This window comes from Stenella coeruleoalba (genome assembly GCF_951394435.1).
Source record: "Stenella coeruleoalba genome assembly, chromosome: 8".
NCBI lineage: Eukaryota > Metazoa > Chordata > Mammalia > Artiodactyla > Delphinidae > Stenella > Stenella coeruleoalba.
This window is the reverse complement of record NC_137154.1, coordinates 902,336-925,536: the sequence shown is the minus strand read 5'-3', so window position 1 is coordinate 925,536 and position 23,201 is coordinate 902,336. Positions and strand designations below refer to the sequence as shown.

Sequence of the window (23,201 nt, the reverse complement as noted above, 5' to 3'; positions counted from 1 at the left end):
TTCATCAAATTTTCACTGGATCAGTTCCACCAGGAATTGCTTTTTTGTTCAGCATAAGGTAGGGGTCCAATTTCAAGTTTTTTCCTAAGTAGAACCAATCGTTTTAGTACAGAGTATCAGAAGATACTTCCTTTCCCAGCTGCTCAGCAGTGCCAACACCCTCCTAAGTCAAGTTTTCAGATTTTGTTCCATTGGTGAACTTGTCTATCCCCATATCCATACCATAGGCTCAATTACCGTCGTTTTGGAGTACATTTGGACACCTCCTAGACAGTTTCCTTCTGTTTCCTCCTTCTCCTCTTTCTTGTCCTAGAACGTTTTGGCTATTACTCAGCCATTGTTCTTCCATATAAATTCTAGAATCAGCTTGTTAAACTTCTTTTAAAAAAGCCTGTTGGGGTTTTAATGAGAATTTCTTTTGTAGGGCAATTTGGGGGAGAATGGACATATTTCTGATACTGAGCCTTCCTATCCATGAATATGGTAAACAGTTCTCAACTTATTCAGGTCTTCCTTAAGGTCTTTTGATCAAATTTTATAATTTTTCCTTAACACTTTAAAAAAAGTTACATTTTGTCTCTTCTTTTTTTGCTCCTTTCAATGGTATAAAACTGTATCCTCTAGTTATCACTGATATTTAGACGCACATGTAGAAGAGTCTCTGTGTGGCCTCCCAGACCCTCTCCACCTTTCTCTGCCTTTCTTTGTGCCCCAGGAAGTGTTTGTCTACAGAATGCATCACCTGGTTAGGTTAATGGTAGACACTTGTAGAGACTAGCGATGAGAGAGGTCAGGGTGTTTCTTTCCCCAGGTGCCTCCCTGCAAGCCTGTGGTTGCCAGTGGCTCCACTCCTCTGCTGAGGAAGCCTCTCTCCCTGATTACTGCTTCCTCCTTTTGTCCTTTCAAGGCCAGGGGCGGTGGCCACTTCCTGAGGTTAAAAGAAGTCCCTCATGCTTTGCTTATTCACTTAACTCTGCCCCTCCTTTGTAAACTGGAGGGATTTGCTGAAATCCCTCCAGTGATCCTTGTGCGCATGCTATCTGTTTCTCGCCGGGACCATGACTGATACCGTAACTGCCACCAGAAGTGGCCCCAGAAAACAGACTCAAAATGGGACGCTAGCATTGGGTTGCACATATATTTGATGAGCATGTGGCTAAAGTCCTTCCCCGGGGAAATGGAGTACCAGGAGCCTGTGTCATCCAGGGGCTACCCAATTCCTCAAATTATCACCAATGGTGGCATGGGATGTGGTGCAAGTGGAGGGCAAACAGATGTGTGGCCAAGTGGATGAGATATTTAGTCGCTATGGCAAATGCGGGGTTACAAAGACTATGCAGTGGGCTGGCTATTTCTGAGGGCTCTGGGAAGTACACACAGGAAAAGGACGGTTCACACCTTGGGTGTGTCAGTGCCCTCCAGGCAGGCCACCAGGAACACACCTGTAACTCAACAAGCTGGGATTCTTCCTGGTTGCAGCTAAGGAAACCACACACCTGGGGGATGCACCGGGGGACTTAGAGGGTATTAGAAAGGACTCCTTATAGAATTGGGGCTTTTGTAGGTGGTTCTGGGGTGGGTTTAAGGAAGCGGGGTTTTGCTGTGGATTGGATGCTGTCTGGAAGCTTCTTAATAACTCCCATCTAGAAGGTGAAGCTGTGATGGGAAGTGGCAGCAGTGTCCCACCTCGGGTGGCGGAGCAGGTCCACCCGTGACTGGAGTGCTCAGCAGCCCTGTCTGATCGTAGTGCCTGGGAAACTGCTTGTGTCAACAGCAGAACACCAGGCCTAGGGGAAGCCAGGCCTCTCCACCTCCTCCTCGGACGGACAACAGCAAAGCTCCGTGGTCTCCAGAGGAAGCTCGGCCAGCAGCCTCGGGTAAGACCCTGCTGAGCGGCCGGCGGGAAGCAAGGGGCGGAGTGGTCAGCGCGCGGCCTCACCGCGGACACACACGGAGGGCGGCCGCCGCACCGAGTCACTCCGGTCACTCGGCGAGGCGCGGCGGGGCCACAGACCCGCTCCGGCCGCGGGTCCAGCCGGACGCACCAGCACCTACAGTCCGCGGCCCGGCCCCGCGGCCCGCCCCCCCCACCGCCCCAGCCCGGCGCGCATGCGCACACTGCCGGCTCGGGAGCCATTTCGCGGGGCCGAGGGGCGGGGAGCGACTGCGCAGGCGCCCGGCGCCGGAAAGGGCGGGGCGGTGCTGCGCCGGCGCAGTGGGCAGTGCGGGGGCGGGGCCGGCCGTCAGCTGACTGTGGCGGCGGCGGCCTTGCGGGGTAATAGTTAGATCGCGGTTCCGCGCGAAGGGTCGCCGGCGCGTCACCTCTCGGAGGGCGAGGCCTGAGGCCGGCCAGACCATGGCGACCACCGTCAGCACGCAGCGCGGGCCGGTAGGCTCCGGCTGGGGGCGGGCTCCGCGGCCTCAGGGCGCAGGGGAGGGCCCGACGCCGGGCTCCGGGCAAGCGGAAGGGAGTTCCGGGACGGAGGCGGCCCCGCACCGGGTGGGTCCCCGGGTTGGGGGAGGCCCCGCACCCAGTGGGTCCTCGGGAGGAGGAGGCACCCAGAGAAGCACCCTGAACCCTGGACAGGCTCTTGGATGGTGGAGGCTCCCAGGCCCGGCTCTGTTCCTCGGTTTCTTAAGTGACAAATGAGGGTCTGGGAGCCGCGAGCTGGAAGTGCCCTTCCGCGCAGCCCTCGCGTCCTGTCTTCTGGCCCAGCTTATTGTGTCGCTGCCGGCGAGCGAGTCCAGACGGGCTCAGGCCGGCTCCTGGGGACTCGCCTCCAGCCGGGCGTTCGGACTGGGTTGGGGTGCGTCCTCACGAGTAGTGAGGTTCTTATCACAGCGTCTTGAAACGCACGGTAGGCGGACACCTGGGTCCTTCTCAGTCGGGACAAGGTTCCTCTGTGGACACTCTGATGTGCCTTGTCTCAGAAAGCCGCTGCTGAGGGTAAGCCCCCGGCTGCCGGGGCTCCTCACCCTCGAGTCGGGCTTGACAAGTCTTGTTTGTGTTTCTCCCGACTGGAGAAGAAGCCACAGAACGTTTTTCTGAGTTTGAGGAAGACCAGGGCTTGTTAGAAACCCCCCTGGGCACAGACGCTCGTTCTGAGCGTTTGAATGGGACCTGATGGGAGTTCCTAGCCGACTGGGTGTGGAAACGCCCCAGAGTCAGTAGAGTGATTTCTCAGCGTTTCCGCGTCTTCACCGGCACTGCGTACAGCGAGCTACACAGCAGGCCGAGTGTCTGTCGACACGTTCTCATTTCTGGGCAAGTGGCTCATCGGAGCAGCACAAGGAGCAAATTAGTGGCTCCCTCGGGAGGGGAGCGGTGGCGTAATGGGCAAGCGGCCCGGCCCCGTTCCTGGCCCGTCACGTGTCCTCAGCCTGCTGGGAACCACAGGCAAACACACAGCCGGCTCGGGGCCGGGCGCAGGGAGCGCTTGCTGAAGGTGGGCCCCTCCTCTCACCAAGGGGGACGTCGGCCATGTGCTGTGACAGGGCTGTGACCGGGCCAGGGCGGCGGACGGTGTCCGGACTTGGGGCCTGTGCTGTCGGGGTCTCGATGACCCGGCTGACCCACCCGAGTGGTCGTGGGCCTTCTGTCCGTGTGTCGTGGGCCCCATGCGTAGACCAGCAGGTGTTTGAGGGCTGCCCTCCACGACCTGTGCTCGTGCAGTAAGGTTCGGTCCGGGCCAGAGCTGCTGGGGGCTCAGGGGTCTTGGGCGCCCTGGAGCCTGTGTGGCTTGCCCAGATGGTGTGGGTGCTCTCGGTATCTTGGGTGGCACCGTACGGTGACGCCTGCCTTCAGGGTCTCACAGAGCATCCACTCTCAGACCCTGAGGTCTGAATTCAAGTCGGGGTGAACGGTGGCCTGCCTGGGCCGGGGCCGGGGCCGGGCTGAGTAAGGGTGTTGGGGCAAGGGTCTCTGACTGGAGACTCGATGGGGTAGCAGGAGCTGTGGGGTGGTGGGAGGGGAGAGCATGGAAAGCAGAGTGGGACAGGGTCTGGGAGATGGGGGGCTGCTGCTTCAAGGCCAGGAAGGGTCCTGAGCAGGGCTGTCTGTGCCAGAGGGCGGGGCCGCCAGTGCAGGTGCATCTGGCCTTGCGTTTGATCTGGTTGCTACAGTGGACTGTTTACTTTTTACTGTTTCTTTTCCCCCCCTAAGGTTTTTGCCTGGTACACATCCTCTCGTTTCCACATCTCCCCGCTGGCCCACCCCCTCTGGGTTAACTGTACTCGTAAAGGCTTTTTTGCCGGTTATCAGACTTGGAGAACCCTTCCTTTTGTGGTTTTCGGGGTCTGGTGGAGACCTCTTCCTTTGCCAGGGTGTACGGACTTGGCGTTGAAGGAGCTCCCACGTGCTGTCGTGTGTGTGGTGCGGTGGAGGCCCCGCGGGACGGCGTGGCTCGTGGCAGAAGCCTCAAGTCCAGCTGGGGCATCCGGCAGGTGCTCCCCATGCCGGATCCCGGCTGGGCGGCTCTCCCGAGGGTCCCAGCCCTACCCACACAGGACGGGGGTTCAGCCTCGGCCCAGGGTCACTCAGCAGGGCTCCCAGGGCCTGGATTCACGCTCGCTTGGGCTGACTCTGAAGTCTGACTGTCTCTTCCCGCTCGTGGTGAAGGAGGGACAGGCAGAGTCCTCGGGCATGGGAAGCAGAAGGGGGGGTCCCACGGGTCTGGGGAGGTTCCCTTTGTCCCTGAGAAGGGGAGCCTGAGGGGCTAGGAATTTGCTTAAGTTCCAGGAGACGTGGTGTTTGCGTCTGCAGGTGAGTCCCTCCCTGAATGGCCACCGAGGGATGCCCAGCCCTGTGCTGTCTGCCCGCTTTCAGCAGTGCTGGTGTTTCTGTTCTGACAGACCTTCTCCATGCTGTGATTTTGTCTGGTCCACGAACTACTAAAAAGCACCCGATGGGCACCCACAGCAGTACCTGTGTGGGGGCCTCTCTGCCTTCTGAGGTAGAACTCGGGTCAGGGGGGGTTTGCGGGACCTGCCACTGTTGACCACAGTGCTGCCGGTCAGCTCGACGGGACGGCGGCCAAGGCTTGGTCACAGGCTAAGATGTGTGGTGTGTCCCATTGAGTCCAGGCCAAAGGGGGCCAGTAGGGACCACTTGTCCTGCTTTTGGAGATGCTGGTTGATCAGTGTGGCCCCTCCTTCCTGTCATGTCTTTTCCCTTGTCAGGCCTGAGGGTGAGCTGTCTGGATGCCTGGGTGGGCGGGGTTGTCCAGGTTCTCATCAGCCTTGCACGAATTGATAATTGACTTCACTGGGGGTGGCAGAGGGTGATAGTTGAATTTTTTTTTTTAATCTATTTCGGCTGCGTTGGGTCTTTGTTGCTGCGAGCGGGCTTTCTCTAGTTGTAGCAAGCGGGGGCTACTCTTCGTTGCGGTGCGCAGGCTTCTCATTGCGGTGGCTTCTCTTGTTGTGGAGCACGGGCTCTAGGTATGCGGGCTTCATTAGTTGTGGCATGCAGGCTCTGTAGTTGTGGCTCGCGGGCTCTAGAGCGCTGGCTCAGTAGTTGTGGGGCACGGGCTTAGTTGCTCCGTGGCATGTGGGATCTTCCCGGACCAGGGCTCAAACCCGTGTCCCCTGCATTGGCAGGCGGATTCTTAACTGCTGGGCCACCAGGGAAGCCCCTGCTGTTTGAATTTTGTTACTTCTGCTGCATTTATTAGCTGGACCTGTTTGTATGGATGAACGCTGTCTGGTTGTCCTTAAATACAGTCTGCATGGGAAAGGCAAGACAGCAGCTTAGTTCTTTCTCTTTCATTTCCAACGTTCAGAGGAAGGAGTTGTTTTTCTTTTTAGGCCTGCGCTTGGCTTTCTCTTTTTCGGGTACAGTTGTGGACCCGCACTGTTGGAGTCTAGACCATCGCCCGTGTCCCCGTGAGCTCTGCTCTGGATTCTCAGGGTGAGTTAGCAGCGCATCCTGGTTTAGGATGGCCCCGTCTTCCTGTGAGTTGGACCTTTTTGCGTGTGGTGACCCCGCTGGCCATGCACAGGCCTTTCTTGTTTGGTCTGATGCCACATGGCAACGCCAGCTTTCTTTTAGGGAGTGTTTGCCTGAGGGGGTTTTCATTGTTGGACCACATCTTTCAGAACATGTGTCAGGTTGGTCTGCTGTCAGCAACGTGGAGCTGGATTGTTAGGTCGAATCTGAAGTCTGTCTTCTTCACTTCTAGCTGGGATGTGTTAGATGGTTTTATGTGTATAGTTACACACACACTTTTTGTTCCTAACACTTTCATTTGTGCTTTTATTTGTCTATTTTTGTTTCTTTTTCTCTCCTTGCCTTCTTTTGGATTGATTAAATATAGTTTTTTAAGTTCCATTTTTTGGTTTCTGCCGGTTTGGAAAACACATGTTGTCATTCTGTTCTCTTTGGGGTTGTCCTGGAAATGTTAACGTACGGACTTTGCGCTGCAAGGTTAACCCTTGTAACCGCCCTCCTCCTGATGGGTTGCTGCCTCGGGTGGCCTCTCCCCATCCTCCCAGGGGCAGTGTTACCTTGATAAGCTGGTGCTTGCTCACAGGGACTGAGACACTGTGCTGTTTCTCTAGTTCCTGAAAGGTATGTTTGCTGTCTGGGATTCTGGGCGCACAGGCTCCTTCTCTTGGGACGTGAAGGTCCCTGTGAGGCATCTGCCATTGAGCTGCTGGTGTGCTCCAGCCCTGTGCCTCTCCCCGCATCTGAGAGCACCCCCAGCCCCTCTTTCCGCTCGCCCGCTCTGCTCTCTGTCGGTGTCTGTGGCATCTATCTGGGCATTGTGGCCAGCAGCTCTGTGCCCGTACCCTCCCACGTATACGGCCTGGGGGCTGCTGGGCCCCTGCGTTACTTGTCGTTTCTCAGACGCCTGGCCAACTCCTCGGGCTCCCCGCCTGCAGTCCTGCCTGTGCGCCTCCCATTCCACCCACCTCCCTCTGGTGATTCTGCTTCACCACCAGCTGGACAGGAGCTGGGTGGGAGGATGGCGGTGCGGGGCTGGGGGCCCAGGAAGGGCAGCTGCCTCAGCTGACGGTGAGAGGGTCCTGCAGGTCGGGAAGCCACCTGTGCTTTGCGAGGTGCGGGGGTGACCGAGTGGGGGTGGGGCTCGGGCGGGGGCCCCGCAGCGGCTTGTCTGGCGGGTTCATTGTGGGCACGGCCGCGGCAGTGGGCACAGGTGCGATGGCCTCTCACGGCCTAGGGTCGCGTTCTTCACACGGGTTTCCTTCCACGGCTCCTCCTTTCTGTCCGTCTTGCTCCCTTGGGGGTCTTGGGGGGTGTCGGCGCCCACCCCACTCATCCCCAGGCTGACCATCCTGAGCGGCTCCCTGTCTCCCAAGAACATCGCACACGGACCCGCCCTTTCCTTCCCTGGAACCCTCCCTGGCTTCCCCGTCCCCTTGGGCGGCCTCGCCTCTCCTGCCCACTCAGCCGCTCCTGTGGCTCTGCCTACCGAGCAGGTCCAGCATCGGATTCCTTCTCAGCCTCTGCTTCACCCACACCAACCGCACCCCTTCGACTGGTCCCGCCCGCCCCCACCCCACCCCCCACCCCCCACTGTCACACGCTGGGGCCGGGCGCCAGGCAGAGCCAGATGTGCGTGTGCAGCACCTCACCTGCCCCGGCACCTCACCTGCCCCGGCTGCTCACCTGCCCCGGCACCTCACCTGCGCCGGCTCCTCACCTGCCCCGGCTGCTCACCTGCCCCGGCACCTCACCTGCCCCGGCTCCTCACCTGCCCCGGCACCTCACCTGCCCCGGCACCTCACCTGCCCCGGCTGCTCACCTGCCCCGGCACCTCACCTGCCCCGGCTCCTCACCTGCCCCGGCTGCTCACCTGCCCCGGCACCTCACCTGCCCCGGCTCCTCACCTGCCCCGGCTGCTCACCTGCCCCGGCACCTCACCTGCCCCGGCTGCTCACCTGCCCCGGCTGCTCACCTGCCCCGGCTGCTCACCTGCTCCCTTCCTCATCTCTGAGTCAGAGCCCATCAGTGGCCTTGGTGCGACACTCCTGTCCTCTGCTGCACCCTCCTGCTCTCCCTTGCTTGTTCTGCTCCAGCCACCTCCCTGCCTCAATCTGCCTGGCGGGCTCCTGGCCAGGCCTGTGCACAGAGCCCTCCCAGGCTCTGCATGACCGCCGCCTTCATGCCATTCAGGCCTCTGCTGAGGTGGCGTCTTCTCCCAAAGTGGCCTCAGCCGTCTACACCGTCTTACGTCACCGGCTGTTCACCTGCCCCGGGGTGCTCACCCTGTGATTATGTACAGCGCTGCGACTTTCAGCAGTTGTCTTCTTTTGTTAAACTACGAGCGCCACGGGAGCAGTGATTTCCCCCCAGCATTTGGCGTGAAAATCCGCACATACGGTGAAGTTGAAAGACTTGCAGTGCGATGCCCGGCCCCGGCGCCCCTTGGCCCGTCACTGGCTGTTTCATTTTACTCAGGTGTGGACAGGGTGATCCATCTCGCTCGCACCCAGACCCCGGGCTGGCGTGAGAGGCTCCGGGATCCCTGGGCAAGGCCCCGTGGAAGACGCTGCTGTCCTGTCAGCATTGTGGTCTGGTCCTCGTTTGGGCCGGTGGCGTTGTCTCTGTCACTGACCCTCCGGCGTCCTCGTGCTCAGTCAACGCCGTGTCTCAGTCCCCGCGTCCGGAGCTTGTGTCCGGCAGGGCTGGGACAGCCAGACTTCCTGGCTTGAGTGGCCTATCCAGGTTTGGGTCATTTAGAAAGTTGGGGGAGGCCTGAGGGATAGGAATAGGGGAGGAGAGCTGACACAGAGGTTTTTGCAGTGAAACCTGGAAGAGGACTGTGGCGGGAGGGGCGGGGGGGAGGGACTAAGTGGCACCCTCTGGGGAGCCCCCCACGGCGCCAGCCCTCCCTCCCTGTTGCTTCTGGGCTTTTTCCTCTTTTCCTGTTTCCTGAAACCAGGTCATCGGCAGGAGGCGCTGGAGACTTGAGGAAGGAGCAGGGTGTGTGTGTCTGTGGGGGGCGGTGACCCGTGTGGAGACCCGTCCCCGTGGCTGCAGGTGTCGGCTGGCAGTTGGAGTTTTCCTTGTAACTTCCTTTGGGAAGATGCTGAACTGACGGAAGAACGTCAGTGGCCCGTGCCGTGACTGGCAGGTGTCTCCTAGGCCTCAGCGGGCGCGTCCCGGGGCCTCTCTGTCGGGCGCTGGGATGAGCGTGCAGCCTACTGCTTGCCGCAGGCCTCTGGGGCTGCTGTGCGACGGGGCCTGTTGGCTGGTGGGGCAGCCGTCAGCCGCCGGGTGCTGAGCCCCACATGCCCTGCCCTGACCCGCCATCACCCTGGGCCTCGCCCCTGCTGTTGTCTCTGGCGGGCGGGCCTAGGGCAGGTGTCCCCAGGGTGCCTTCAGGCGGGTGGCCCTGCAGACCTGGAGGCTCCTCCTCCCTGGGCTGTGATCCCCCCTCCCCCGCCCCTCACAGGCTCTGACCACGTGGGATTGGTCCCCCTCCCTTAAGGCCTCAGCGTGGCCCGCTGTCCCCGCGTGGCTCCTGTGTGGACTGTGCTGAACCCCAGAACCAAGATGAGTACAGTAAAGAGGGAACATACCCCCCAGGAGTTTCATTTCATTCTAGTTTCATGACCTCTAGGAGCTCCTGACAAGACAGGATCAGTGAAGGAACAGAGAGGCCTTTCCTGACCTGTCACTCTCGCCACTGAATGTCCCCCTGCGGCCTGCTCCCTGTGGGGTCCTTGGCGCTGAGGTGGGCAGTCATTCCTCAGGCCAGCAGGCGGGGGTGTGGTCTGTGCGCCAGCGACCCCTGGGAGAGTCATTTCAGTAAGACGAGTACCGGGCAAACAGCAAGGAGCCTGAGGGGCTCTGGATGGGGTGCGTTTGGGGGGTCACGGGGGCCTGGTCTTGGCGCTGGCAGGAATTGACGATTGGCGTGTCCTGGGCATCTCAGCCCTCCTGAGGGGTGTGGCCCACAGGGTGTCACCACCCGCTTTCCTTCGAGGGCCTGTCCTGGAACCCACTCGGCTGCACTACGCGCCCAGGAAACGCGGCCTGCGATGCCCTGGGGAGGGAATGGAAGGCACTGCGCTCCTCTCCTGGCAACGCCGGGGCCTCTGGGGGGCAGCCTCCGGGGGCACCCTCCCCTGCCCTGGGCTGGGCCCTTGATGCAGCGGAGGTGTGAGACGCAGAGCTGGCTCCCAGACAGAGGGTCGGGGGGGGCGGGGGGCTTGCTTTTAGAGAGAAGCAGCGGGAGCGCTAGGCCCCTGGGTGCAGAGTCGGCGTGCGGGCTGCTGGGAGCCAGCGAGCGCCCTTGTGTGCGCTTCCATCAGCCTTGGTGGGAGCGCATGATCTCCAGGCCCAGACCCTCCCAGGGACCTTCGATAGGAAAGGCGCTGGGGGCGCTCGCTGGGGGAGGTGCTCTCCCAGGGGCGCTGTGAGCTAGGTGGATGGGGTGCTGTCTGGGCCCCTGCCTGGTGCCGTCTGGTCTGCGCAGCAGAGACCCCCGTGTCGTGCGGCGCCCGGACGTCAAGTGGTCCCTGGCGGCTGCTGTGAGCGCAGTTGCCAGAACTCGCTGTGACACGCTGGGGTCTTCCTTTCCGTTTCCATCCAGTTCTTCAGGGCCCGCGGCTGGGGTCTGTGACGTCCCCTGTGCGGCTGAGGGGGCCTGTGGCCCCGGTTTCCCCCCCAGCAGCCAGACCTCCATCGTGGGTCCTGCGGCTGCTCCCTCCTGTTCACCTGGGCTCTGCTCGCACTGTGGCCCCTCCAGGCCCGCACCCCCCCGGGGGGCGAGCAACGGTGCGGCTGTCGAGGGCTCTGAACACAGGCGGTCGGGCCGTCTGGCTGTGGGCCGTCTCTCCGTGCATGGTCTCCTGCGGTCTTCTTGGGAGTCGTCACTCTTGGAGCCCCCAGGCTCCACACTCAGGTGTGTCCCTGAGTGTGGTCCCCATCAGGTGTGTCCCCATCACTTCACCTGTCCAGGGCCAGGTATCCGGGCTTCTGGTGGTTAATCTGTTGGGTTCTTGGTCTCCGGGGCGTTTTTGCACGCAAGTTGTTTCTCGTGGAGACGTTTGAAGGGTATCAGCACAGAGGCCTTTCCAAGTCACTGGACATCCAAGCTTCAGGTTTCACCCCGTGAACAGCGCTCACGGTGGACAGGCCTTGCTTGCGGCGGTCCTGGTCCTGGGGAAGGGATCGTGGACACGTGGACCAGAGCGTGTGAGGCCCCCAGGCCCAGCGAGGACGCGAGGCCTGCTTTCAGGGCGGAGACGCACTCGGGCCTCCACAGAGCCCCCCGTTTGCTGCGCATCCTGATGCCGAGAGTGCAGGCCCTGGGAGGGGTCCGCAGGGTGGATATCTTGCCGCCGCGGACCCTCGTCCTGTGGGCGGGTGGCGCCCAGCCCTGACCGCCGTGCTCTCCGCAGGTGTACATCGGGGAGCTGCCTCAGGACTTCCTGCGCATCACGCCCACACAGCAGCAGCAGCAGGTCCAGCTGGACGCACAGGCTGCGCAGCAGCTGCAGTACGGAGGGGCGCTGGGCACCGTGGGCCGCCTCAGCATCACCGTGGTGCAGGTGGGTGTGGCCGCCTGTGGGGGGGCGGGGGAGGGGGCCGGAGCGGGCGGGGCGGGGCCTTCGCTGTCGTAGCATGTTGCCACGTGGATGGATGGGGCTTCCTCTGATCCCGTTTTTCTGGAAACACATACCTCGTGGAGAGCGATGGATGTGAAGATACTGACGATCGCCCGGGTTTCCCCGGGAAGAGTTAGAGAGGGGGTCCGGAGTGCCGCTCGCCCTGCCGGTGCCGGGGAAGGGGCGGTGTGGCTGCTGCCCGGTCATCCCGGCCCCCGGGAGAACCAGATGTGCTGTCAGGACAGAAAGGGCGCTGCCACGTTGCTCTGACGGGCTGCGTGAGGCCGCGGGAGGCAGAGACATCTGTCCATCTGTCCGTTTGTCCGCAGCAGACACCAGGGCCGTGCCTGGCGAGTCGTTGTGCCCAGTAAGCTTCGGGGTGGCCTTCCTCAGACACTCGTGTGCCGACAGCGCAGCCCAGTCGATGCCTCAGGGGAGCCACTTGGAAGCGGGCAGGCCAGGCCTCCGAGTCCCCTTCGTGGTGCCGGGGGCGCGGGGGGAGAGCACGGTGGCAGACGGGCCTCTGCAGAGGGCAGCAGCCGTGAGCAGAGCACGGCCTTGGGGCCAGTCGGGGTCCAGGAGAAGGAAGGCGCCTCCCGCACTCACGGGCCGCTGGCCTTGCTCAGGCCACGAGCGTCGGATTATTCAGCCGGAAAAGCCTTGGCGGATAGACAGAGACAAAACAGCGGCCTTGAAGCTATCGGAAATCAGGCCCGTTCCAGACTTTGCTGCTACGTGTTTTCCAGAAAATACCAGGGCGGCTTCTAGGAGTTTTGGGGGGAAAATCTGCCGTCCTGAGAACTGCTCTAGTGAATTCACAGTGAAGACAACAGCGTGTGAGGGCTGAGGCCCTCTGCCGGGCGCTTTTGGGAAGACATTGCCCATGCGATCCGTGTTTGCTCTTGCAGACAGAGGAGCAGGAAGTCAGCGGGTGAGGAGGGCAGGGCAGGGCGGCAGTAAACGCCTGCGTCGCCCTGAGGGCCGGGGTGCAGTGCGCCGATGGCGAGCTTGGGGGGCAGGTGTGGAGCGGCCCAGGTGTTATCGTGGAAAGTACAGCATGAACAGGAATCGCCACCCTGTGCCGGGGGCTGCTTCAGGGCCAGGCCCTCCTGGTGCTGCCAGCTGGGGGTCCTGTGGCCTTGGGGCTCGGCTCTGAGTGGGCACCCTGTCCTGAGCTGGAGTTCAGGGCTCCCTCGGGGTCTGTGTCGGGAAGATGTGGGTGAGGCTGGAAGGCCCTGCGCTTGGTGCTCCTGGGGGAGAACCAGCCGACTTCGGGGCGCACCCACGTGGGGGCAGGCGGGTATGTGACCCCAAGGCCTGTTGCCAGCACCCAGGGGATGGAGGAGCCTCGACCAAAATGGGGGAAATTACAGGAGGAACAGGCCGGGAAGGAAACTCGCGGTTCGGTGTCGGACACGTTAAGTCGAGGATGTTTTAAAGGCAGGGGGCCGAGGCCGGGAGACTGTGGACTGCAGGGCAGAGGTCCAGCAGTGACATAAGGCGGGCGTCCTGAGGGGCTCAGGCTGGGCCTGCATGGAGGGGTGGTGGCTCGGGGACGTGCGGTCGTGGGCAGCCCCGGCCAGAGCTCTGGGGAAGTCGGCACGAGAGTGGGGGATGCGGGGGGGCAAGGAGGCTCGCAGACAGAATAGGGGCTTGTGCGGAGCCTTCCAGAGGGGAGAAGAGAGAGGGTGTCAGTGCAGGCAGCAGGGCTTTGGGGAATTTTTTGCTGGTTTTTAAAAAATCGACCTTACTGAATATGATCTACATATGTTAAAATGCACTGATTTGAATTAGCCTGTGTTTCAATGACCTCTGACGAGCCTGTCCACCCCTGTGATGAAGAGAGCTTCCCCAGCAACACAGATAGTTCCCTCTGCCTGTCGGTGGGCCTGCCCTTGACCGCAGTGCTGACCAAGCTCAGGCCCCGGGGCACTTCCCGAGTCTGTCTGTTGCCCAGCAGGGACGGGGGTCCCAGCCCCGGGCCGCTGTGAAGCACGGGCTTCTGTGTGAGCGTGAGTTCCCATTTCGGAGTGGACTCCCAACTCCCGAGCTGGGTGGAGTCTGCTTTGGAGAAGCTGCCAGGCTGGTCCCTGCACTGCCACACCGTGGCTTCTCCCAGCCGCCTGCGGGACTCCTGCGCTCTGGGGGTGGGCGGCTTGGCCCGGCGGGCTGGGTCTGAGCCCGTCCAGCAGCTCCTTGTGGCCTCATGGGGTTCTGCTTTGCGTGTCGCTGATGGCCGATGGTGGGGAGCGTCTTCTCACGTGCTAACTGGCGTCGAGCTTTTCTTCTTCAGATCTTCTGCCTGTTTTTCAACCGTGTTGTGTTCTCATTGCTGAGGTTTGTGGGTCCGTTATGTCCTGGACACGGGTTTGTGATCAGACTTGATGCCGCAGACGGGGCTGCTCTGTCCTCCTCACGGTCCCCAGGGAGCCAGCCGCCAGCTGTCCTTCCTGGGCCGTGCTTTTGCTGACCTTGCCTAAAAGATGGCAAAGACTTCTTCTGGTTTTTCCTGTGCAAGTTTTACAGTTTTAGGTTTTACATTTAAGCCCATAATCCACTGGGAGTCAGTACTTCCCGACCGACAGCCTGGTGTGCTCATCGGTGTTCACGTTTGCGCCTACAAACGCATCCCAGCCGTCCCGAGCAGCGCGTCTGGCTTGAGGTGGGCCCGTGACCTATGTGAGATGTGGGTGGGCTCCGCCTCATCTGGTGCCCAAGATGAGTTGCCTGCACCCCTGGCCCCCATGCAGCACTGGGCAGGGATGGTCACTGCTGAAAGGCTCCTGCACGGGAGCGGGGCCGGGGAGCCAGCACGGTCACTCTCCGAGGGCGCAGGGAAGGCCTTGGCTGGGCCCTGCTTCTCCGGGGTGGCCCCGTCCCCCTGCTTCTCTTCTCGGTGGCTCTTGGCTCTGTCCTGGGACGGCCTGCCCTTTTCACCCTCCTCCTCCTTTGGGTGGGTCCAGCCCCTGCCTAGCAGCAGCCGGTGTGTCCTAAATGTCAGGCACGGCGCCGGGTGCCTTATCGCAGAAACGCTGGACCCAGCCTGGACTTTCTCCTCCCTCCTGGGTCCCAGAGCACGGTCGTCCCTGGGATTGGTTCTGGGACCCACAGACACCACAATCCAAGGATGCCCAAGTCCCTTATATAAAGCGGTGCAGTTCTGCACGTGCCCGACACACGTCCTCCCGTGCACTGAGTCATCACTGGGTTACTCGTAACACTTGACACGCGGTAGATGCTGTGTGCGTGCAGTCGTAACACAGTGTAGAGCTATAGAATTCGTTGCTGCTGTGGCAAATTCAAGCTTTGCTTTTTGGAACTTTCTGGAATGTTTTTTCCTAATATTTTTTATCTGCGGTTGCTTAAATCCACGGATACGGAGGGCTGACGGTTCAGTTACAGCCGTGTTCCGGTGGGTCGGCACCCAGAAATCTCTGGAAGCCGTGAGTGGAAGGGGCAGCCCACTTAGCTGAGCTGCGGCTTCCACTGTGACAGCCGCTGCCCCGTCTCATACATCGGCTTTATTTCAGGCCAAGTTGGCAAAGAACTACGGCATGACCCGCATGGATCCGTACTGCCGCCTGCGCCTGGGCTACGCGGTGTACGAGACGCCCACAGCCCACAACGGCGCCAAGAACCCGCGCTGGAATAAGGTCATCCAGTGCACGGTGCCCCCGGGTGTGGACTCCTTCTACCTGGAGATCTTTGACGAGGTGGGCGCCGCGCGGGGGCCGCTCAGCCGCTCCAGAACTTCAGGTTTCTTGTGGCTTTGTGACAGGTGTCCTGGTGTCCCCAGCATAGTGAAAAGCACGTTTCCCCTGCAGAGTCTTTAGAACTTGCATTCAGACACGTCACCACCCTGTGTCCAGCGTGTGGGCGTCACCCGACCAGGCAGGTCAGGCAGCCGCTATCTGTACGCAGCTCAGGTGTGACGTGGTCAGGGCCCGTGGCTGGGTGGCGTGAGTGGCAGGAACCTCCCGAGTGTCGCTGGGCCGTCGGGTGCCCTGGGCTCTAACTCAGCCTGGCCCTCCGAGGGCCTGCCTGGGCGTGTCCCACCGCTCCTGAGGCCGGGTCGGCTGCCCCCTCGCCTGTGGTCGGCTGACGGGGCTGGGAGGTGGGGGTGGGCAGCGGGGCTGGGAAGTGGCCACAGTCCCCAGGGTTCTGCCTTCCTCCCTTCCTCCCGGGTCCTCCCTCACACCCGGCCCCGTCGCCTCTGGGGCCCTGGGGTGGAGGGGAGCATGTGGTCTGTGGGGGGCGCACATCTGCAGGGGCCCGGTGGAGCCTCCCTCCCCCTGCGCCCACAGGAGGTGGAGAGAGCGGGGCGGCCCCGGGCCGCGCACACCCTGCCGGGAGGGCTGGGGGAGTGGGGCGGCCTCCCGGGCAGCCCTGGGGTCACCGCCATCTCCCGTCGCCCCCCAGCGAGCCTTCTCCATGGATGACCGCATTGCCTGGACGCACGTGACAATCCCCGAGGCGCTGAGGCAGGGCAAGGTCGTGGACGAATGGTACAGCCTGAGCGGGCGGCAGGGCGACGACAAGGAGGGCATGATCAACCTGGTCCTGTCCTACACGGTGAGGCCGGCCGGCGGGCCCATGGCCACTGGGGTGCCGTTCCCGGGCTTACCGGCATCCCCGCCCTTACTCCCAGGTGTTTCTGGCATGTGGACGCGGGGAGCGGGTGCAGGGGCCCTGGGTGGGACCGACTGCCCAGCCTCACGGCCGCCTCCTCTGGCACTTTGTCTCACCCCCTTTCTGGTGCTGGACTGATTCACAGCAGGTCCCAACATCAGTGAGTTTACTCGTGAACATGCCATCGTGCCTCTGTAACAGGCGTTTCTACGTAGACGGAAAGCCATCGTTGTACTTAACTAAAGAATTATAAACAGAGAGGCGGTTTGACCCTGGAGTTTAAGCTTAGGTTTCCTTTCTTGAGCGGGGTTCTCTGTTGGTCACGTCTCAGCCGTGGTTCAGCAGGCCTGATGCCACCTTCTACCCGAGTCCTCCGGCAGAGGAGCCTTTGGGGTGTCGGTGTGGGCAGGGACTTGATGATGCTGGACGGGATGCAGGGCCTGGCTGGACCCACCTCGATCCTGGGCCCGGTGACTGGGCTCCAGGCCCTGCACTGTCCCTCCCAGGACGCTGATGTGATGAGGTTCGGATGTGTGCTGTGTTCTTCTCTGACCCCTGATTGTCTTTGGTGTGTTTCAGTCACTGCCGGCTGCCATGATGATGCCTCCTCAGCCCGTGGTCCTGATGCCCACTGTGTACCAGCAGGGCGTCGGCTACGTGCCCATCACAGGTGTGTGCTGCTTCTCCTCCCCGGGCGCATGCCCTTGGGTGTTCGAGCAGCGGGGAGGCGCGTGGGGGTTCGGGGTGTGGGCTAGAGTCTGGGCCTGGTCTTCAAGGGATGCCCGGAGAGCCTCCCAAAACCAGGGGTCCGCTGTTACGTTTGAACGTTACGTGCACGTGTAGGAAATAGGCTTTGTTTTTTCTCTGTTGGCACAGAGAAGGTGAGTTTTTATGGAGATTTATGGAGATGTTGAAATGTGATTTCTAAGCATTTTGAATCACCGCAGCACAAGATCACTTCCTGTTGGGTGGATGGACCCCGGGCTCCAGCGTTGCTGTTTCTCTCCCATCTCTTTACCTTTATGAGCTTCTTACCTTACGCGCTGGTGACCTTTCTGAGCGCGCGGCTCGCACAGCACAGCAAAGTCAAGCTGGACTGTGGCTCTTCCGCCTTTGGATTTTTGAGGCTTCACGTCAGCCTGTGATCGGCTCCCATCCGGGGCCGTGACGGGTCCTGGGCTCAGCTCGCCCCCCACGTGAACCACCGTAAAACCCGGGCAGTGCATGGGCGGCGGGAGGCTCGGGGCACCGGAGAGACCAAGTGACGCCGAGGATGCCGTGTGCACGGTGGTGGCCACGTCCCCGAAATCCTCTAAACTCCGTCCAGAGCGAGGTGAAGACTGTGGGGCCCCGAGTTAATTGCCCTAGGACCGCCTGCCTCCCACGCTACAACCCAAGACCCTCCTGGCGGAAGGGGCCTAAGGAGAGCCAGGGTGCCCCCTAAAGTTTGTCTCCACTGTTCCCAGAAGTGTCAGAAATGCAGGCGGTGGGGGTGTGGCCTGGATGCGAACCAGGCCAGGGCGGACGGCGGGGGGCTCGCGGAGTGAAGCTGTCAGCCATCCCCAGTCCCGGGTTCCCTTTCCCTCCCCATTTCTGAAAGGCGGTGGGCGAGCACCTTCCTGGGCTCATGGAATGACCTGGGGGCCCTGGCCTCACCAGGTTTGAGTGCCCGCCTGGGACCCAAGCGACCTCTCGCCTCTCAGGACGGCCAGGACTAAAGGCCGGTGGGCGGGGGGTGTGGGCCGGTGCTCGGCCCGGCTGGCCCAGGAGGGACTCGGAGGGGCTGGGCTCTGCTGCTGCCTTGGGAGCACGTCCCGTCCCCTCTGTCCCTGGAGGCAGCCGTGTGTGTCCAGCGCAGCCTCAGTCGCGCACCTGCAGCCGATGCGACCTCGTCTCAACACTTGTCGGCCCTTCTGCCAGTTTTGGTTTGGACGGCGTTGAGCCGCCTTTAGGATCTTCTGACTTCAGACAGGAAAGGAAATCATGTCCTAAACTTCTCAGTCCAGCGCTCCCAGCCTGGTTCGGCAGATTGTTTGTGCTTTTGAGTTTATAAGAACTAATGATTTTATTTTATTTTATTTTTAAAATTTATTTATTTATTTTTGGCTGCATTGGGTCTTCGTTGCTGCACGCAGGCTTTCTCTAGTTGCAGCGAACGGGGGCTACTCTTGGTTGTGGTGCGTGGGCTTCTCATTGCAGTGGCTTCTCTTGTTGTGGAGCATGGGCTCTAGGCGCACGGGCTTCAGTAGTTGTGGCCCCCGGGCTCAACAGTTGTGGCGCACAGGCTTAGCTGCCCCGCGGCATGTGGGATCTTAGTTCTCGACTAGAGCCCGAATCCGCGTCTCCTGCATTGCCAAGCGGATTCTTTTTTTTTTTTTTTTTAATTAATTAATTTATGGCTGAGTTGGGTCTTTGTTGCTGTGCGCGGGCTTCAGTAGTTGTGGCTCGCAGGCTCTAGAGCGCAGGCTCAGTATTTGTGACACACGGGCTCAGTTGCTCTGGGGCATGTTCGACCAGGGCTCGAACCCGTGTCCCCTGCATTGGCAGGCGGATTCTTAACCACTGCGCCACCAGGGAAGCCCTGCAAGCGGATTCTTAACCAGCGTGCCACCAGGGAAGTCCCAGAACTAATGATTTTAAATCCGTTTGTACTTTTCAGAGAGGTGTTTGACTAGGCTCTGCACTCGGTTAGGCGTGGAGCCCCTGTTAACACTCTCCTTCCTTACGTTTGTCTGGGTTCCCCCACGAGACCATCTCAGGACAAGGAGTCAAAGCTTTGTCTTGGGGTCCGGTGGCACCAGGTGCTCGGACTGAACCTTCCAGCAGTTGAGATGCCGTGAGGTTCTCAGTTGTCACCTGTGTCTAACAAGGGAGTGAGGGGACGTGGCTGGTGTGAGGGAGTGATACCAGGAGCCCCACGTGTAGCTGGCGGGGCTGCGTGTCCGGGGCCCCAGGGCCTCTGCTCGAGCGCACAGGCCCCGGCGCGGCAGTGCTCGTGAGCACCTCGCCTCGTGGGTTGTCTGCTGTCACGGGGAAGGCTGGGCACGTGCTGGGCACGCGCTGGGTGAGTTTTCTTTCCTCGTCAGTGTCTGATTGTGATGTGAGTGCCAAGCTGGGAAAGTCTGTTCTGGAATGTGTGACAGAGGAAACGGCGTGAAAGTCTCAGGTGTTGGGGCAAAGGAGCATAGACTGGGTTTGCTGTTTCGTTCTCAGGTGGAGGGAACTGTTTTGTGGCCTTTGATGGATGAGAATTGACCCCTGTGGTGTAAATGCACACGTTCTTAGGCTTGTTTTTGCCCCTGCCACCCCCGTTGTGAAGTGGGCTCATGTGAGATGCCGGGGACCGAGTGGCGGGGGGCTGCTCGCCCCTGGTTTCTCACGAGTGTCTGGCCAGTTTCTGAGGTCACGCTGGGAGACGAGACCTGGGGGGCCGACCCCCAGGGCGGCTAGCCCGCGCGTCGGAGGTGCTGCTTTCCCTGACCCCTGTCTCCTGCTCTCAGGGATGCCCGCCGTGTGCAGCCCCGGCATGGTGCCTGTGGCCCTGCCCCCAGCCGTGAGCGCCCAGCCCCGCTGCAGCGAGGAGGACCTGAAGGCCATCCAGGACATGTTCCCCAACATGGACCGGGAGGTGATCCGCTCTGTGCTGGAGGCCCAGCGGGGCAGCAAGGATGCGGCCATCAACTCCCTGCTGCAGATGGGCGAGGAGTCCTAGATGTGCCCCGCTGCCAGCCCACCTGCCCGCCTGCCCGCCCAGCTCCCAGGAGCACCGTCCCCAGCAGATCCCCGTGAACGCACCCTGCGTAGCCCCTTCCTCGGACGTCTGTGTAGCCCAGTCCACACCCTTGTTCGGGATGCATGTGGTTTTCGGTTCCTGCAGCCGTTCTCGACGTGGTCGCGGCGGGTGGGGGGCCTCTCCCGCATTGGTCGGAGGGCCGTGTCCCGTGTACGCGCCCGCCTTCCCGCCGTCCCGGGAGGCTCTCCTGGGAGCAGCTGCCCCCACCAGGGCCTTCGCGCCGAGCCTTCTCTGGTTTGATTGGTGGCCTACGGCGACGCGACCTGATCGGGTAGGCCCATTAACGCAAGGCACACAGAACCCACTGACAGCGGGTTTGGGGTCACTTAGAAGTTTCAGCTGAAAACTTGTCTCCTCCCCTTGGTGGTGTTCGTGGGCTGCTCACCCCCGTCCAGCCTCGGCTGCAGAGCTCAGCCTGAGTGCAGAGCAGCCAGGTCTGGGCGTGGCGTCGGGAGCCCTGGCCCGAGCCCTGGGCCCTCAATCTCTCCTGCTGTCTCACCCGCCTCTGTGTGATGCTGTCCCGAAGGGTCACCGCTCCCCCTGGGATGCACTCTGGCAACAGAACGAAAACTGGGGTGTAAGAAACAGATCCAGTCTTGTATTTGCTTATTAAAGGGCATTTAGGAACTCCTGGCTTTTACTGCCGATGTTAATTTAGGGAGACTAGGTTGGGCCAGGCCTGTGGGTCAGTTTGGGCGACAGAGAGGGCAGCCTGGTGACCGTCAGTGCTGGCAGGTCTTCCCAAGAGGCAGGAGGCGCCCTGCCGTGTGGATGCTACCCTGGCCCTGGCTCCGGCCGCGGACAGAGAGGATGGGGACAGGCTGGGTGATGCCCCGTGGAAATCAAATCTGAATGGTGTCTCCGAAGTGACGCACTGGCTGTGGCCACTGCGGTCCGCGGTAAGTCGCGGTCACCACTCTGTCTTTGGAGTCATTGTCCAGCCTTTGGACATAGAGGTGGATCCCAACCGTGTGGACGTCAGTGGAAGGCCAGCCCGAGGAAGTTAGGAGGACTCAGGCTGCAGCCCTTCCCTCCATGTAGGTTAAGTGCAGTGCCGCTTTCTGTCTCCCCCGGGCGTGCACGGTGGCCCCGGCTCGGGGAGACCTGCGTTGGTTGGTGGGTTCGGACCACTTGTGCCTTTGCCGCAGGCTCTTCTCAGATGCTTGAGAGCGATGGTTCCTCGGCTGCAGCCCTAGACTGTTGGGCGGTGACCTGACCACACTCGGCGCAGCTCCACACAGGCCGGGCCCCCAGCCCCAGGTGACCCCGCGCTGCCCCAGCCGCCCCGCCCGGGCCTCCGTTCACGGGAGTCTTAGCTTCAGGGCGGCCCCAGACCTGCCAGCTCTCATGGTCCTTTTCCATGGATGCTTCTTTACTAGGTCAGAGGAAGGTCATGCCTGTGAGGCCTTCGTTAAGTCAGACGCCCTTCCTGCCCCGGCTTCGCGTTCATGTCTGCACTCCCCATCCAGGCAGCCCCTGGGGGTGGGGTGGGGGCCGTCTGGCTCGGGCGCCCGGGGCCGGGGCACCGTGCAGCTAGCTGCCGCTCTGTGCTGGTGAGGAGAGAGGCGTTTCCAGCAGGCGCCCTGCCAGTGTTGGCAGAAACGGTCCTCAGAGCTTTGCGTTTCTGATCATTCTGTTGGGGTCCAGGGTCCAGATTCCTCCTTGATTGTAAGATACGTTTTTACTTTTCAGCCTTCTAATTTAATAAATGGTCTGTGTAAAATAGAGAAGTCAAGTTCTCCAAGGAGAGTTGACCATTTTTGTTCTGATCTAACTCGGCTCGTAACAAGCAGGTTGACAGCAGTCGCAGTAAACTCACCAGCAAACTAGTTACAGGACTCGTAAGTGAAGGCAGAGCAGGGCACAGGCTGCATTCTGACTGGGAGCCGGAAATGTTTCCATGCAGCGTGGGTCTGGTTTTCTGGTTGGGTTGTGGAGGACAGGCCGCAGACGCTGTCCTCCTCTCCTGGTTCCCGAAGCACCGGCCTCTCGTTCCTTTGTTGTCCTGTTTGTAATTCTCCAGGCCGTCCCGACCCGGGAGTAGGAACCGAACATGGGCCACAATGTGTCTCCCCTTCTAAGAGGGCCCACGACGCCCGCCTCGGAGCCATACCCCGAGTGCAGGGTCCGGCTCGGGTGCTGGGCCCCGCGGCCCTGGAGCACACAGGGGTGGGGCTGGCCCAGCCCTGAGTCAGCGGGCACTGGCCCCGCTGAGGATGTCGTGCAGCCGGGGATTGGGGGCGGGAGGGAGGGGACCCACTGCCTTCAGGTACGCCCCCCCCCCGCCCCCATTATCCCTCGACAGTTTTCTCAGGTGCCCTCCTGCCCCGGGTCAGTGTCACAGTGAGAGCTTGTGCCCAAGGCCGAGAGGAGTTGTGTGCGGGCGGGGCCCGGGCACCAGGGACACGATGCAGAGGGTAGGGTACGCTCAGCGCTCGTGTGTCCCGGGCGCTCGGCCCTGCGTGTGGGGCGTGAGCCGCCGGGAGGCGCGGCCTTGGCTCGTTGAAGTGCTGGCTGAGGAGGGGACTCGGCCCACAGAGGGAGGGGGGGAACCCTCCCCACCGCGGGCCCATGTCTACACCACCTGCAGCCCGGGGAGCTCCGGGTGAGAAAGCCGCTTGGTGGTAGCAGCAGCTCATTTCTGGAGGAGCCAGTGTCGGTCCCGGGGCGCCAGCTCAGATGCAGGCGAGCGGGACCCCACCCATCCCAGCCGCCAGCCTCCCCTGGAGCAGCACGTGACGACCTGCAGTGTCGTGGAAACAGAATAAAATGCAAAGACCAAGAGAGTTAAAAATACCCACCCAGAAATGGAGAAGAACAGATAGAACTGTTGGAAATGCAGATACGGTCATGCAGTTGGCCCCTTGGTGGGCAGGCTTTTGCCAGATGGGACGTTGCTGAGGGATGGTGGTCCAGCGGGGGCTGAAGAAACCCACTGCACGCGGGGCCCAGAGGAGGTGGGGGGACGGTTGGTGCCTCCGGTCGGGAATCCTGTGAACCCCAGGGAACACGAGGTAGCTGTGCATCGAGTGTGTGAAACAGGCCTGATGCTGAGCTGGGCGTGGGCGGGGGTGTTACCTTGGGGTCAGTGGGTGGAGCTGGGGACGGGGGACGCGGACATGGCCCAGGTATGCAGCCTGCCCACGTCTCAGGGGCCCGCCACTCCTCGCGTGGACGTCCATCCGCAGCCGGGTGCGGG

At 61.4% G+C, this 23,201-nt stretch overlaps 1 protein-coding gene across 1 annotated transcript; it reads left to right on the top strand.

Annotated features, from left to right (window-relative positions):
• The first annotated feature begins 2,241 nt into the window (after positions 1 to 2,241).
• TOLLIP (toll interacting protein) lies at positions 2,242 to 22,761 on the top strand. The gene is made up of 6 exons (XM_079930520.1): positions 2,242 to 2,389; positions 11,374 to 11,523; positions 15,111 to 15,293; positions 16,000 to 16,152; positions 16,789 to 16,879; positions 19,710 to 22,761. Exons 1-6 carry the CDS (start codon positions 2,357 to 2,359, stop codon positions 19,919 to 19,921), a joined length of 822 nt encoding a protein of 273 aa, XP_079786646.1. The 5' UTR covers positions 2,242 to 2,356; the 3' UTR covers positions 19,922 to 22,761.
• Positions 22,762 to 23,201: the final 440 nt, after the last annotated feature.